The 17,500-nt window shown below is 47.1% G+C and overlaps 1 protein-coding gene across 1 annotated transcript in view; it reads right to left on the minus strand.

The window, feature by feature from the left end:
* Positions 1-1,746: 1,746 nt before the first annotated feature.
* Positions 1,747-17,500, minus strand: part of LOC143287375 (uncharacterized) — a 25,909-nt gene continuing 10,155 nt past the window's right edge. The window contains exon 3 of the mRNA XM_076595343.1: positions 1,747-3,272. Coding sequence (XP_076451458.1) covers positions 2,796-3,272 — 477 coding nt within the window. The 3' untranslated portion in view covers positions 1,747-2,795. The remainder of the gene's footprint in view (positions 3,273-17,500) is intronic.

Consider the following 17,500-nt stretch of genomic DNA (forward strand, 5'->3'; position numbering starts at 1 on the left):
CCTTGTCACGTAGTCCCACACCTAAAATGGACCTGCATAGCAGCATCTTCCTAATAATTATTCTCCTTCTCCTCCATCATCACTGAAAAAGAAAAAAAAGGAAGAAAAAATGAAATAAAAAGGCTTGAGGAGCGTGGTGGCCGAATGGTTACAGCGCTGGATCCTCGCCCGGGTTTCTTGAGTTCGATCCTGGCTTCGGCGCACCGGGTGGGTTAAGAGTGGAGATTTTTCCAGTCTTCCGACGTATGTGCCTGAACCTCTTGCTTCTGCATACGCATGCAGAAGATCAAATGCGCACGTTAAAGATCCTGTAAACTATGTCAGTGTTTGGTAGGTTATGGTAACAAGAACATACCAAACATGAACGCCCGCGAAACAGAAAATAGCTGGCTTCATGTCTGTCTGAGTGTGTATGTGTGCGTGCCTGCAATCTGATTAAATGACACGGGAAACAAATGATGAGCGCCCAATGGCAGCCGTCAGTCGGCTATACCCAGATAGACAGCCTTGTGCAAATGGCCCCGAGTTTGTAAAGCGCTTAGAGCTTGGTCTCCGATCGAGGATAGGCGCTATTTAAGTATCCATATCAATGAAATCTAATATCTGGCAGCAAATGGTCATACACTTGAAACCTCACTCATACATACGAGTGGAAATTGGAGTTACAGCCCACAAACGAAGGAGAAAGGAGAAACCCATGCTGAGTGTAAACCAGTTGTGAAGGACATGAAAAGATGGAAAGGGTGAGGAAATATGGGGGAAGGGACAGGTTACGGCGTGTGTGGCGTTCAGTATATGAGCAAAAACTTTGGAAACTGGAAATTGCATGAAAGACACATTCACACACGCGCGCACACTCGCACACACACACACACACACACACACACACACACACACACACACACACACACACACACACACACACACACACACACACACACACACACACACACACACACACACCCCACACACACCAAAAAACAAACAAAAACCAAACAAAAACACACTTGTGGGGGATAGAGACAACTTTGCATTTTACACGAATGCACGCGACCAGAATCGCAATTTTGAACCACGGACATAATAGAAAGTTACAAGCGCATACGCACATTGAAATGACAACAATATCAAAACAGCAAAACGACAACAACAGCAACAACAAAGCAACAAGAACAAGAACAAGAACAACACACACACACACACACACACACACACACACACACACTCTCTCTCTCTCTCTCTCTCTCTCTTTCTTTCTTTCTCTATCCACGTACAATTCAGGATAGTGCCCAGTGTTGACCCAAGTATGCCAGCTCATCACAAACGAAAAACATTTCTTGATACTGGACCAAAGCTCCAAGCAGCCACCACACCACTCGTGACAGTAGTTTATCCTTTTATTGTCCCGCATAACTGTCATCAACAGCTCTCAGAAGCTGATAAAAACAAACTGTGACTTGACAGAGAGGGAAAAGGGTAAAAAGAAGAAAAGAATATCAATTACTTTATCGACTGAAATTAGTTTAAATAAAACGGATAAATGAATAGACAAATAAAAAAAAATTAGAAAAATTTAATAAGTAAATAGATAGATAGGTGGATAGACTGACAGACAGACCGACAGATAGTTAGATAGACAGATAGATAGATAGATAGATAAACGCGAATGGACAAATAAACAAATAGATAAACAAATAAGTAGATAGATAGATAGATAGATAGATAAACGCCTCTCTCTTGGCCAAAATATGCACAAAAGCAGATGATTTTACTTTCAGCATTGTGTTTAGAGATATGTGCGCTGTTGTGCAGATGGCCCAGATACGTTGCATTCAAAATGAGTTAAAAAAAACATACCTACGATGTTCAAGGCATGATCATGCTATGTTGATTTCAAGATCTTCAGTACTCTTTGAATTCAATGTGGGCGAGATATACAATACTAATTTCGTGACATTCCAAACTTTAATTCTTCAATTTATCCAGTGACTATTTTGTTTGTCTGTTCGCGTGAATATGAAGAGGGCAGGTCGCACCTTGGGACAACCGGGGCGACAGGCGTATGACAACGATGGCTGGAGAACGCTTGTTGCAATGATGGCCTATGTCCCAGACGGGGCAACAGATGAGGTGGTAAGTCTGTTCATATCACACATGAGATTATACTCTTGTATCATGGTTACACACAGTAAAACAAGGAACAGCAGTCACAGTTTAAAACAATGGGGACAGACGAATGAACGTGATTTAAATCAGAGAAGCTGATAGTTTGACGGTACCATTCAGTGTAGGCGCGATATACTAATTTCATGACATTCAAAATATAATTCTTCAGTTTATCTAATGACTATCTTATGTCTGTTCGTGTAAATATAGAGAGGACATGGTAAAAGTTTATCCAGTTTGTTGCACAGTGGGTCAAAGAAAAGTTGTTCTCCGTGTTCGCAGGTGTCCTTTTATTGGAAAACCTTTTAGGGCCTTGATCTCATGTACATTCTGATAAGATAACGAGCCCCCACCCCCCGCTCCACCCCACATTACTGTCCAAACCACTTTGCGATTCTAACGAAAACCACAACTAACCCCTAGAATGCGGACAAGTTATACTGTTCACACCACCCAGCGCTTCTAACGAAACCTACCACCCCGAACCCCTAAAACGTTGACAGGTTACTGTCCAAATCACCTAGCAATTCTACAGAAAACACCACCCCCAGCCCCTAGAATCTGGACAAGTTGCACTGTTCACACCACTCAGCGCCTCCAAACGGAACAGAACGTCTTCAGAAAATCAGTCATCTGATGCTGCGGAGACCTCGAACGATGGCCGGAAAAAGCGACTCGAAAGTGAACGTCAAGTTATCGCTGTAGCGAGGCCCGCCTCCCCACGATCCGCGCTGCAGCCCGAAACCGCTGCTCCGCGATATGGAGTCGAAACTTCTCTTCCGCGCTTCCCTCCCTTGCTTCTTCCAAGCCACTTCCGCTTCCTTTCTCGCCGGTGGTTGCTTCCCTTCCTCAGCCGGAAGTGGAAAGGTCTGACTTCCGGGTCGGAAGTTTTGCGGTTGTGGTTGCAGGGCGGATCTCATCAGGTCAGCCAGGGAGGGTGTGTCTGTGGGCGTGCGGGGGAAGAAGTGAGGGCGGGGAATGGCGGGGAGGTGGCGGAGGGAGGCGAGGCGCGAGGTGTCTGAAGCCATGTCCTGCAGGATGGCCTCACTGAGGGCCTGGTGCAGGCTGTCGTACAGCGCCATGTCCCGCTCCTCCACTTCTCCGACCTGTGACAGCAACAACAACAGCAAAAAGAATAACAGCAAGATGAGATCTGGAAGAAAAGTAAGGAGGAAGGGAAGGAAAGGATGGGGAGGGGAAAAGAAGACGAAGAAGAAGAAGGAGAAGAAAGAAAGAAAGAAGAAGACAATTATGATGTTGAAGGAAGATAAGGTAAAGAGGAAGAAAGAAGAGGAGCAGGAGGAATAGGAAGATGAGGAGGAGGAAGGAAGAAAAGAATGACGATGAGGAGATGGAGACGGAGAAGAAGAAGGATAAAGAGGAGGAGGAGGAGAAGGAAGAGGAAGGAAGAAAAGAATGATGGAGAGGAGGAGAAGGAGGAAGAGGACAAGAAGAAGAAGAAGTGGGGAAGAAAACAAGAAAGGAAAAAAGGACGAAACCGAGACGGGAAGAACCTGTAAAAGCCTCATTGTTAGGCATGGGAGTCAATTATCAAAACTGATAATAATAGTCGTGGCAGGATATTATTCTCGCTAAGGAAGTTCTGGGCATAATATCAAAGCTCTACGCACTGAGGCTGCAAGCGTAGCTCCACTAAAGAAAGACGGCAGACTTGTCACAGGAGCGAAAGAGCAAGCTGAAGTACTAAACCAGCAATTTCACTCAGCTTTCAGCCCGAAGATCACCTGCAGCAAAGAAGAGTTCACCTCTAGAACCGGCCTTGCAACAGATCCTCTGTCAGACTCCCCAACTATAAGCACCCTAACAATATCAGCAGCAGGAGTCACCAAGCTCTTCAAGGACCTGAATCCGAGTGAAGCTCCCGGCCCAGATGGTATTAACCAGAGACTACTGTGAGAGCTTGCTGTCTGAGAACTAGCCCCTGCCTTCACACTCCTCTACCAGAGCTCCGTCAACACGGGCATGGTACCAAAGGACAGGAGAACTGCCAATGTTACCCCAGTCTTCAAGAAAGGTGAGCGCTACTGCCGAGAAAACCACCGTCCTATCTCTCTGACCAGCATACCGTGCAAAGTAATGGAGCACATTATCACGAGTACCGTCATGAACTTCGCTGAGGAGAATGGTGTTATTACCGAAGCACACCACGGATTCAGACGTCAGCGTTCCTGTGAAAGCCAGCTCATTGGACTTGTAAACGAGCTATCTGTAAATCTTGAGGTTGGAAAACAGACACTCTTATTATGGATTTTTCCAAGGCATTTGACAAGGTCTGTCACTCCCTCCTGCTCCACAAGATCCATTCCATGGGCATCACAGGAAAAATACACACCTGGATAAAGAACGTCCTCTCTTGATAGACAGCAGTCAGTTGTGGTGGGTATTTCCAGTCCTGACCCTGTAGAGTCTGGAGTCCCCCAAGGCTCTGTTCTTGGGCCTAGCCTATTCTTACTCTACATCAACGACATGCCGACTGGGCTGTCCTCCACTGCTAGTCTCTTTGCTGATGACACTCTGTGGCACAAAACTGTCTCCTCCACTAGCGACCAGCAAGCCCTCTAGAAGGATCACGACCGCCTCGCAGAGTGGGAGCAGAGGTGGGGCCGTGGCTCACGAGTTTTCGTCCATACAAATGCCAGACACTGCGAGTGAGCCGGAAGAAGAACCCCCTACCTACAAACTACACTCTCAGGGACCACACCCTCGATACAGTCAGCAAGTCTAAGTACCTTGGCGTCACCATCACTTCTGACCTCATCTGGAGCCCACACATCTCCAGTGTCTCCAACCGTGCCAACAAGACTCTTGGCCTACTGAGAAGGAACCTGAAAGTAGGATCACAGCGCATCAAGCAGCAAGCTATCACTTGTCCGCCCAACCCTTGAATATGCCAGCTCTGTGTGGGACCCCTACATAGAGAAGAAAATCGATAAACTGGAAACGATCCAACGCCGAGCTGCCCGCTGCGTCACCCATCGACATCGGAAAACCTCCAGTGTACAAGACATGCTGGAGACCCTTCAGTGGTCCCCCCTCACAGAGCGAAGGAGAAGGGCGCGGCTGATGAACTTTTATAAATTCCACAACGGAAGCCTCATCATCAACACGTGCCACAAACCCTCCCAGAACCCCTCTGCACCCAAAGGAACCCGACGGTCGCATCCAGCAATATTACCATCCTCCCAACTGCAGGACTCAAAACAGACAGAAGTCCTTCCCCAGGACAATATCCGATTGGAACAGCCTTCCTGCTGAGGTTGCCCTCAGCCCCACCCTGGAAGGCTTCAAGTCCCAAATCTGATCCCCCCACACCCCCACCCATCCCCATCCCCCAAGCACCCCTGGACCAAGCAAACTGTACCACAAGTGACTTCCAAACAACAGGCAAATCCCCCTTATAATCTACAGAATCTTCACAATGATGAAGACGGTAGAGAAGGGAAAGAAGAAGAAAATCAGAACAGATCCATGGCTCAGGGAGTGACGAAAGCAGTCATCGTGGTGCAATACCTTTCTGGTTTTGAAAGGTAAGTGATGCCAACGTTGGAGGATGCACTGGCTTGGGGTAAAGCACGGGTTTTGTGTCAAAGGAAATCACAGTACAGCTGTAATGTGTTTCAAAGCTGTGTAAAGGAGAAGGAAAAAAGTTTTTCTGTCTCAATGTCAGTCAACCAGTCTGTCTCTGCCGTTCTTTCCGTCTGTCAGTCAGTCAATCAGTCTGTCTCTCTCTCCATCCTTGTCAACAAAACAGTTCTTTCTTTCTGTCAGACATCAGTCTGTCTCTCTCCTGTTCTTTCCGTCTGTCAGACATCAGTCTGTCTCTCTCTCTCTCCTGTTCTTTCCGTCTGTCTGACATCAGTCTCTCTCTCTGCCGTTCTTTCCGTCTGTCAGACATCAGTCTGTCTCTCTCTCTGCCGTTCTTTCCGTCTGTCAGACATCAGTCTGTCTCTCTCTCTGCCGTTCTTTCCGTCTGTCAGACATCAGTCTGTCTCTCTCTCTGCCTTTCTTTCCCGTCTGTCAGACATCAGTCTGTCTCTCTCTCTGCCGTTCTTTCCGTCTGTCAGACATCAGTCTGTCTCTCTCTCTGCCGTTCTTTCCGTCGGTCAGACATCAGTCTGTCTCTCTCTGCCGTTCTTTCCGTCTGTCAGACATCAGTCTGTCTCTCTCTCTGCCGTTCTTTCCGTCTGTCAGACATCAGTCTGTCTCTCTCTCTGCCGTTCTTTCCGTCTGTCAGACATCAGTCTGTCTCTCTGCCGTTCTTTCCGTCTGTCTGACATCAGTCTGTCTCTCTCTCTGCCGTTCTTTCCGTCTGTCAGTCCATCAGTCTGTCTCTCTCTGCCGTTCTTTCCGTCTGTCTGACATCAGTCTGTCTCTCTCTCTGCCGTTCTTTCCGTCTGTCAGACATCAGTCTGTCTCTCTCTCTGCCGTTCTTTCCATCTGTCAGTCCATCAGTCTGTCTCTCTGCCGTTCTTTCCGTCTGTCTGACATCAGTCTGTCTCTCTCTCTGCCGTTCTTTCCGTCTGTCAGACATCAGTCTGTCTCTCTCTCTGCCGTTCTTTCCGTCTGTCAGTCCATCAGTCTGTCTCTCTGCCGTTCTTTCCGTCTGTCTGACATCAGTCTGTCTCTCTCTCTGCCGTTCTTTCCGTCTGTCAGACATCAGTCTGTCTCTCTGCCGTTCTTTCCGTCTGTCAGACATCAGTCTGTCTCTCTCTGCCGTTCTTTCCGTCTGTCAGACATCAGTCTCTCTCTCTGCCGTTCTTTCCGTCTGTCAGACATCAGTCTGTCTCTCTGCCGTTCTTTCCGTCTGTCAGTCCATCAGTCTGTCTCTCTCTGCCGTTCTTTCCGTCTGTCAGTCCATCAGTCTGTCTCTCTCTGCCGTTCTTTCCGTCTGTCAGACATCAGTCTCTCTCTCTGCCGTTCTTTCCGTCTGTCAGACATCAGTCTGTCTCTCTGCCGTTCTTTCCGTCTGTCAATCCATCAGTCTGTCTCTCTCTTGTTCTTTCCGTCTGTCAATCCATCAGTCTGTCTCTCTCTGCCGTTCTTTCCGTCTGTCAGACATCAGTCTGTCTCTCTCTCTGCCGTTCTTTCCGTCTGTCAATCCATCAGTCTGTCTCTCTTGTTCTTTCCGTCTGTCAGTCCATCAGTCTGTCTCTCTCTTGTTCTTTCCGTCTGTCAGTCAGTCAGTCTGTCTCTCTCTTGTTCTTTCCGTCTGTCAGTCCATCAGTCTGTCTCTCTCTCTGCCGTTCTTTCCGTCTGTCAGACATCAGTCTGTCTCTCTCTCTGCCGTTCTTTCCGTCTGTCAGACATCAGTCTGTCTCTCTCTTGTTCTTTCCGTCTGTCAATCCATCAGTCTGTCTCTCTCTGCCGTTCTTTCCGTCTGTCAATCCATCAGTCTGTCTCTCTTGTTCTTTCCGTCTGTCAGTCAGTCAGTCTGTCTCTCTCTGCCGTTCTTTCCGTCTGTCAATCCATCAGTCTGTCTCTCTTGTTCTTTCCGTCTGTCAGTCAGTCAGTCTGTCTCTCTCTTGTTCTTTCCGTCTGTCAGACATCAGTCTGTCTTTCTCTTGTTCTTTCCGTCTGTCAATCCATCAGTCTGTCTCTCTCTTGTTCTTTCCGTCTGTCAATCCATCAGTCTGTCTCTCTCTTGTTCTTTCCGTCTGTCAGTCAGTCAGTCTGTCTCTCTCTTGTTCTTTCCGTCTGCCAGTCAATCAGTCTGTCTCTCTCTTGTTCTTTCCGTCTGTCAGTCAATCAGTCTGTCTCTCTCTCTCTCAATCGCTGTCTGCTGCCTTACCTGCCCCTCTATTTTCTTTGTCAAAAAAGTATTCATTCCGTTGCCATAGTTATAACCAGTCGCTTTTGGGGGTTTGGGCCAGAAAAAAAACCCACCTTTCCAGATTGTTACCTTTGGAAATTAAGATTGCTCATCAATTTATTAATCAACCAACCAACCAACCAACCCCTCTCTCTCTCTCTCTCTCTCTCTCTCTCTCTGTGTGTGTGTGTGTGTTTTCACACGTGTCGTAGTTTCGTGCATATAAACTGGCAGGTTTACTGACTGCGACAGTAAAGATCAGCCTTTGGTTTCGCCCCTTCATTTTCTGCTTCGAAGTTGTCTACAACCAGTTAGGAAATGTGGGTGTCCATAGAAGTCCATGACAAGCAGATAGCCAGATCAACATCCAGACACAGGCAGACAGACAGACAGAAACAGATACCCCCCCCCCCAACCCCCACCCCCACATCCTTACAGAAGGGGCATGCAAAACTGTGCAAACGGTCAGAAATACCCAAGACCCACAGACACACGATCTCTAAAGCTCATGCCGGTGCTTGGAAGCCGCCTGGCTTCAGCACGAATGACTTACTTTTGAGGTTTCTTCCTTTGATACGAACCCCCCCCCCCCCCCCCCCCCCCCCCCCCCCCTACCCCCCCCCTCCCACATACACACCCTCCCACCCTTCCACCTCTCTTTCCACCTCACCCATCTCTTCCTCATGCCTCGCCGACCCCCCTCCATCCCCTCCCCGCCCCCCCCCCCCCCCCGACACCCCCCCCCCCCCCAGGCAGCCACCTCTTCACACACATGCATTTTATGATAAGACATCAGACACACTGTAAGACAAGTGAGTGACAGACACTGACCTCCTAAAACGAGACTCAAGTGTGTGGTTACATGGCCAGTCACGCTCGTCTTTTGATTCTCAGAGACAAGACATTGACAGCGCGGAAGAGGGGGGGGGGGGGCGTCGGGGAGAGAGAGAGAGAGACAGAGAGAGAGACAGAGACAGAGAGGGAGAGAGAGAAAGGATAAAACACACACATACATATGTATGTATATATATATATATAGAGAGAGAGAGAGAGAGAGAGAGAGAGACAGAGAGACAGAGAGAGACAGAGAGAGAGACAGAGACAGAGAGGGAGAGAGAGAAAGGATAAAACACACACATACATATGTATGTATATATATATATATATATATATATATATATATATAGAGAGAGAGAGAGAGAGAGAGAGAGAGAGAGAATAGACAGAGAGAGACAGAGACAGAGATAGAGACAGAAAGGGAGAGAGAGAAAGGATAAAAAAAACACACACACATACATATGTATATATATATATATATATATATATATATAGAGAGAGAGAGAGAGAGAGAGAGAGAGAGAGAGAGAGAGAGAGGGGGGAGACAATGCCAGGAAGGGAAGGTCAGGGGAGGGAGGGAGGGAGGGAGGAGATAGGAAGGGTAAAAACGATAGGGAAGAGTGACAGAGAGAATAAAAAGAGAGAAAGGGACAAAGAGATGGAAAGAAGGAGATAGAGAAAGAAAGAGAGAAAATGAGAGAGTGGGAGATACAGAGAGATATGAAAGAGAGAAAGGGTTAGAGGACAGAAGAGTAACAGAGAGAGAGGGAGAGACAGAGACAAAAAGACTGGGATAAGGAGAGAGAGAGAGAGAGAGAGAGAGAGAGAGAGAGAGAGAGAGAGAGAGAGAGAGATCGAATCTTGTTTATTGAGGGGAAAGGAACAGGCACTTAATGGCCTGTTTTCATCCTGCCCAAAGCCAGAGATACCGAAATGAGTATCTTGCATTGCCAACGATGATGTTGTTGGTGATGGTCATCGCAGGATTCAATGGCACGTCTACACGTGTTTAAAGGCACAGAGACGGCACAGAGCCGATCGCATGGAATTGTCGTCAGACAGAGAGAGAGAGAGGGGGTCGGAGTCTGGGGAATATTCCATCACAACTACAGGCACAAAACGTCCACAATGTCCTGATCTTCCAGCCCCTCCCTTACCCCTGTCTGTCTGTCCTTCATTTCTCTCTTTCCCTCTGTCTGTCTGTCCCCCCCCCTCGATCTCCGATTCTCTCCATGATTCTCTCCCTCTCTCTTTCTGTCTCTGTTCGTCTGTCTCTCTTTCTTCTATTTCTCCTCTCTCTGAATTGCTCCTCTCTGTCCATGTCTGTCTGTATCCCCCTCTCTCTCTCTCTCTCTCGTTCTCCTCTCTGTCTACGGCTGCCTCTCTACCCCCTCCCCCTACCCTCACCCTCTCCCCTTGGTTTTATGTCACTCACTTTAAGCGGAAAGACGAAAAACTGAAAATTACGACAACTGTTGCTGCTGCTTCTGCAACTACGCAACTACATTGACACATACACAACGAGAAGACCACCACCACTACTACTACTGCTACTACTACTACTGCTGCTGCTGCTGCTGCATTATCAAAACACAATGAGAATATAAGACCAAAAAAAAAAAGGAAGAGAAAGGAAGAGACTAAATTATAAAAAAAGAAAAAAAGGAAGGAGAGACAAAGATAGTCAGGGAGAGACAAAGACAGGGGAGAGAGAGACAAAGACAGGGAGAGACAAAGACAGGGAGAGAGAGACAAAGGCAGGGAGAGACAAAGACACGGAGAGACAAAGACAGTCAGGGAGAGACAAAGACAGTCAGGGAGAGACAAAGACAGGGAGAGACAAAGACAGTCAGGGAGAGACAAAGACTGTCAGGGAGAGACAAAGACAGTCAGGGAGAGACAAAGACAGGGAGAGACAAAGACAGGGAGAGAGAGAGACAAAGACAGGGAGAGACAAAGACAGGGAGAGACAAAGACAGACAGGGAGAGACAAAGACAGGGAGAGACAAAGTCAGTCAGGGAGAGACAAAGACAGGGAGAGACAAAGACAGACAGGGAGAGACAAAGACAGACAGGGAGAGACAAAGACAGTCAGGGAGAGACAAAGACAGGGAGAGACAAAGACAGGGAGAGACAAAGACAGGGAGAGAGAGACAAAGACAGGGAGAGACAAAGACAGTCAGGGAGAGACAAAGACAGTCAGGGAGAGACAAAGACAGGGAGAGACAAAGACAGACAGGGAGAGACAAAGACAGGGAGAGACAAAGACAGGGAGAGAGAGAGAGACAAAGACAGGGAGAGACAAAGACAGTCATGGAGAGACAAAGACAGTCAGGGAGAAACAAAGACAGGGAGAGACAAAGTCAGGGAGAGACAAAGACAGGGAGAGACAAAGACAGTCAGGGAGAGACAAAGACAGACAGGGAGAGACAAAGACAGGGAGAGACAAAGACAGTCAGGGAGAGACAAAGACAGACAGGGAGAGACAAAGACAGGGAGAGACAAAGACAGTCAGGGAGAGACAAAGACAGACAGGGAGAGACAAAGACAGGGAGAGACAAAGACAGGGAGAGAGAGACAAAGACAGGGAGAGACAAAGACAGTCAGGGAGAGACAAAGACAGTCAGGGAGAGACAAAGACAGGGAGAGAGAGACAAAGACAGGGAGAGACAAAGACCAGGAAGAAGAGACAAAACAGGGAGAGACAAAGACAGGAGGAGAGCAAAGACAGGGGAGAGACAAAGACAGGAGAGACAAAGCAGGGAGAGACAAAGACAGAGGAGAGAACAAAGACAAGGAAGAGAGACAAAGACAGAAGACAGAGAGAGACAAAGACAGGAGAGACAAGTCAGGAGAGACAAAGACAGTCAGGGAGAGACAAAGACAGCAGGGAGAGACAAAGACAGGAGAGACAAAGCAGGAGAGACAAAGACAGCAGGAGAGACAAAGACAGGGAGAGACAAGACAGGGAGAACAAAGACAGGGAGAGACAAAGACAAGCAGGAGAGACAAAGACAGACAGGGAGAGACAAAGACAGAGGAGAAGCAGACAGGGAAGAAAGACCAGGAGAGAAAGACAGAGACAGTCGGAGAGAAGCAGGAAGAAGACAGGAGAATAGGAGAGAAGACAAGAACAAAGTCAGGGAGAGACAAAGACAGTCAGAGACAAGACAGGGAGAGACAAGACACAGTCAGGGAGAGACAAAACAGGGAAGAAAGAAGGAGACAAAGTCACAGGGAGAACAGTCAGGGAGAGAAAAGACAGGAGAGACAAGTCAGGGAGAGACAAAGACAGACAGGGAGAGACAAAGTCAGGGAGAGACAAAGACACAGAGAGACAAAGACAGGAGAGACAAAGACAGTCAGGAGAGACAAAGACAGTCAGAAACAAAGACCAGGGAGAGACACAGACAGTCAAGGAGAAACAAAGTCAGACAGGAGAACAAAGACAGGGAGAGACAAAGACAGGAAGACACAGACAGGGAGAGACACAGACAGTCAGTGAGAAAGCAAAGATAGACAGGGAGAGACAAAGACAGGGAGAGACAAAGAGACAAAGTCAGGGAGAGACAAAGACAGGGAGAGACAGTCAGGTAGAAACAAAGACAGACAGGGAGAGACAAAGACAGGGAGAGACAAAGACAGGGAGAGACAGTCAGGGTACAAAGGGAGAGGATGTCGACCCCCGCTGACCGGCAGCCAAGAATAATCATAATAATAACAGCAATAAACGTCCTGGCTGATTGTCACCGCTGGATTCACGGGCACGTGCGTCCGGAGCCGTGTCCAAAAAAGGCGTGGAGACAGACAGTGGTTCTGTTGTATTGTACTGTACTCTTGTGTTCTGATGTATTGTGCTGTACTGTGGTGTGTTGTACTGTACTGTTCTGTTGTGTTGTGCTGTACTGTAGTGTGTTGTACTGTACTGTTCTGTTGTATTGTACTGTATTGTATTGTATAGTATTGTATTGTATTGATGAATTGTACTGTACTGTACTGTGGTACTGTACTGCACTGTATTGTGTTGCAGTGTACAGTACAGTACTGTACGGTACTGTATTGTATATTATTGTACTGTATTGTACTGTTGTATCGTATTGTACTGTATTGTATTGCGTTGTACTGTATCGTACTCTAGTGTACTGTTGTATCGTACTGTACTGTTGTACTGTATTGTATTGCATTGTACTGTACTCTACAGTACTGTCAAATATTGTATTGCACTGTAATGTATTGTACTGTGCAATATTGTATTGCATTGTATTGTACTGTTGTATCGTACTGTACTGTATTGCATTGTACTGTTCTGTACTGCTGTACTGCACTGTATTTTGTTGCATTGTCCTGCACTGTATGGTGTTTGTATTGTACTGTGCTGTATTGTGTTGTATTGTACTGTGCTGTATTGTGTTGTATTGTACTGTGCTGTATTGTGTTGTATTGTACTGTGCTGTATTGTGTTGAACTGTACTGTGCTGTATTGTGTTGTATTGTACTGTGCTGTATTGTGTTGTATTGTACTGTGCTGTATTGTGTTGAACTGTACTGTGCTGTATTGTGTTGTATTGTACTGTGCTGTATTGTGTTGTATTGTACTGTGCTGTATTGTGTTGTATTGTACTGTGCTGTATTGTGTTGTATTGTACTGTACTGTATTGTGTTGTATTGTACTGTGCTGTATTGTGTTGAACTGTACTGTGCTGTATTGTGTTGTATTGTACTGTGCTGTATTGTGTTGAACTGTACTGTGCTGTATAGTGTTGTATTGTACTGTGCTGTATTGTGTTGTATTGTACTGTGCTGTATTGGGTTGTATTGTACTGTGCTGTATTGTGTTGTATTGTACTGTGCTGTATTGTGTTGAACTGTACTGTGCTGTATAGTGTTGTATTGTACTGTGCTGTATTGTGTTGTATTGTACTGTGCTGTATTGTGTTGAACTGTACTGTGCTGTATTGTGTTGTATTGTACTGTGCTGTATTGTGTTGAACTGTACTGTGCTGTATTGTGTTGTATTGTGCTGTGCTGTATTGTGTTGTATTGTACTGTGCAATATTGTGTTGCATTGTACTGTACTGTTGTATCGTACTGTGCTGTATTGTACTGCATTGTACTGCACTGTATTGTGTTGCACACACACACACACACACACACAGATAGGCAGACACACACACACACACACACACACACACACACACACACACACACACACACTCACACGTGGGAAGGGTTGGAATGGTGGGGCCTCGGAGCTTTCCGGATAACTCAGAACACAGACACCTTTTCAGTCATTAGAACATCCCCTGGGGGACCTTTCAGGATGGGAAATAATTCGGAAGATGCCACACCGGGTTGTCCCGGAAGTACCTTCTAGCTGCGAGACTGATAACTTCAGTAATCCCTCCCCCCGCCCCCCCTTCAGTTCTTCGCCCTGGCGTGTATTGTTTTTTTTAATTGTTTTTTTTATAGACAGCACAGGGCTTCGCTGGTAATGGGGAGAGAAAGGGACGGGAGAGGGGGTAGGGAGATGGTGGGTGTGGTGATGATGCCACATAATGATGGTGGAGGTAGGGGTGGAGGGATGGGTGGAGGTGGGGGGAAGGACCCCCTCCCTTCACCCCTCTCTCTTCCTCCATCATCACGTGATGATGGTGGGTGGTGGCGCTCTGTGTGTGTGTGTGTGTGTGTGTGTGTGTGTGTGTTTGCGTGCGTGTGTGTATGTGTGTGTGCGTGCGTGCGTGTATGTGTGTGTGTGTGTGCGTGTGTGTGAGTGTGTGTGTGTGTGAGTGTGTGTGTGTGTGTGTGTGTGTGTGTGTGTGTGTGTGTGTGTGTGTGTGTGTGTGTGTGTGTGTGTGTGTGTGTGTGTGTGTGTGTAGGGGGTTGTTTCTGTCCCTGAATTCCAGACGCACATTGTGAACACGAGAAGCGACAGTACCCAGCCCGAGTGTCACATACATTGAAATTCGATAGATCCAGTTTCACTGGGCGGAATGACAAGAATTCCTTCCATGCCCCCCGCTTCCTGAATCTCTCTCTCTCCCCCCACCCACCCCAACCCACACACCCCACATCCCTTCCCCATTCCCCCACCCCCACCCCCCGTGTCCAGACATAAACTGCGACAAAAGGTTCAAACAAACAAACAAACAAAATAGTGTATATATCTTAAATTTAAGCTAAAATTATTTAAAATCACACATATTTACAGAGTGCTTCTTACTGGTGTGTGATTTCGCATAAAAGGGAATGATAAGAAGACAAGTTTTGTATCCACTGTAAAGAAGAAAGAGATGGCCCGGGGTTTCTCAATTATTCTGGACATTTCTAAAGGGTTCAGGTATTTTTGGAACGCATTCTTAAAAGTCGTCATCACAAGCTGAAGTAAGGGTCGTATTCCCATTGTCACCAGAGAAACGAGACATGTGTTGTTTTTTTGTAGCCCATTACCACACCTTTCTCTTCCGGTTCTCTCTTTTACTCTCCTCCCACCTCTCCCCCTCCCCCGCCCCCTGATCTTCATCTCCACCTCTCACCACCACCATTCAACAACTACCCCACCTCTGTCTCTTTCTCTATCTCTCTCTCTCTCTCGTCTTCATTTCTTTTCCTCTTATTATGACTGTTTAGTTTATGTGCTCCATCTTACAAGTAGAGTGATGGCTTAGAGGTAACGCGTCCGCCTAGGAAGCGAGAGAATCTGAGCGCGCTGGTTCGAATCACGGCTCAGCCGCCGATATTTTCTCCCCATCCACTAGACCTTGAGTGGTGGTCTGGACGCTAGTCATTCGGATGAGACGATAAATCGATGTCCCGTGTGCAGCATGCACACACGTAAAAGAACCCCTGCAAGAAAAAGGTTGTTCCTGGCAAAATTCTGTAGAAAAATCCACTTCAATAGGAAAAACAAATAAAACTGCACGCAAGAAAAAATACAAAAAAATGGGTGGCGCTGCAGTGTAGCGACGCGCTCTCCCTGGGGAGATAAGCCCGATTTTCACACAGAGAAATCTGTTGTAATAAAAAGAAATACAAAATACAAACAAATACAACGGCTTCGTGATGTACATCCACAACGTATATTTACCCACCCCCTTTCTTTATTTCCAAGATAAAACACATACAACACATATATGAAACCAGATTTAATGGAGGCCAGAAGCTTTAACTCACTCAGTACGGCCAGTCCTCTCTTCTCCTCTACACAGACCCATCGGATGCCCAGTGGGTGTCTGAATGACCCAACCTTTAGCTTCCGTCGTCAGAATTGTGGTATTCTTTGTCAACATTCACGTCTTCAGTATAAGAGCCTTCCGCTTGCAATATTTTGATGATGGTAATTGGGGTGAAACGCTGTTAATGTCGTCTCTTTCGCCGTTCGTATGGAAAGAGTTAAATTAAGTGTTGAATTAAACAAGTACAGCAACAGAGTCATTAAGCAGCAGTGCTAGGTCTGCTTTGGTGTGTGGTCTGGTGACTGCCTAACACTGAAAACCCGCTGCGGACAAAACGCTGGCACTGGGACTGCGGCAGACAAACGTGGGGACAAGGGATTAGGGGATGGGACGCCACTAGCACTGAAACGGCGCGCAGCATGGTGGAGCAGAAAGTTTCAGCTTCAAGGGGGTGTTAAAGTTTCCGAACTAATCCATACACGTTTACACCACATCTGCTGTATGTAAAAAAAAAAAGAAGAAAAAAAGCAGACATTTGACCTTCGGGTAAGCCCAACGAGCTGGTCAGACCTTGAGAGCACAGACACGCACACACACACACACACACAGCACAACCAAAACCAAAACCAACAAAAACCTCCAGTAACCGTAACCCTGATTGTCACGAAGCTACAGCTGTCTCTGATCACAAGATAGGGGCACACACAGCAATCCAAAACTGCACTACAATGAACCGGCCACACGTCAATACTGACCACAGGGGAAGAGAGTCAATGACCACAAGGGAAGAGAGTCAATACTGACCACAGGGGAAGAGAGTCAATACTGACCACAGGGGAAGAGAGTCAATGACCACAAGGGAAGAGAGTCAATACTGACCACAGGGGAAGAGAGTCAATGACCACACGGGAAGAGAGCTAGTGACCACAGGGGAAGAGAGTCAATACTGACCACAGGGGAAGAGAGTCAATGACCACAGGGGAAGAGAGTCAATACTGACCACAGGGGAAGAGAGTCAATGACCACAGGGGAAGAGAGTCAATGACCACAGGGGAAGAGAGTCAATGACCACAGGGGAAGAGAATCAATACTGACCACTGGAGAAGAGAGTCAATGACCACAGGGGAAGAGAGTCAATACTGACCACAGGGGAAGAGAGTCAATGACCACAGGGGAAGAGAGTCAATACTGACCACAGGGGAAGAGAGTCAATAACTACAGGGGAAGAGAGTCAATAACTACAGGGGAAGAGAGTCAATGACCACAGGGGAAGAGAGTCAATACTGACCACAGGGGAAGAGAGTCAATGACCACAGGGGAAGAGAGTCAATACTGACCACAGGGGAAGAGAGTCAATACTGACCACAGGGGAAGAGAGTCAATGACCACAGGGGAAGAGAGTCAATAACCACAGGGGGAGAGAGTCAATGACCACAGGGAAAGAGAGTCAATGCTGACCACAAGGGAAGAGAGTCAATAACTACAGGGGAAGAGA

This window comes from Babylonia areolata, chromosome 11, assembly GCF_041734735.1.
Source record: "Babylonia areolata isolate BAREFJ2019XMU chromosome 11, ASM4173473v1, whole genome shotgun sequence".
Taxonomy (NCBI): Eukaryota; Metazoa; Mollusca; class Gastropoda; order Neogastropoda; family Buccinidae; genus Babylonia; species Babylonia areolata.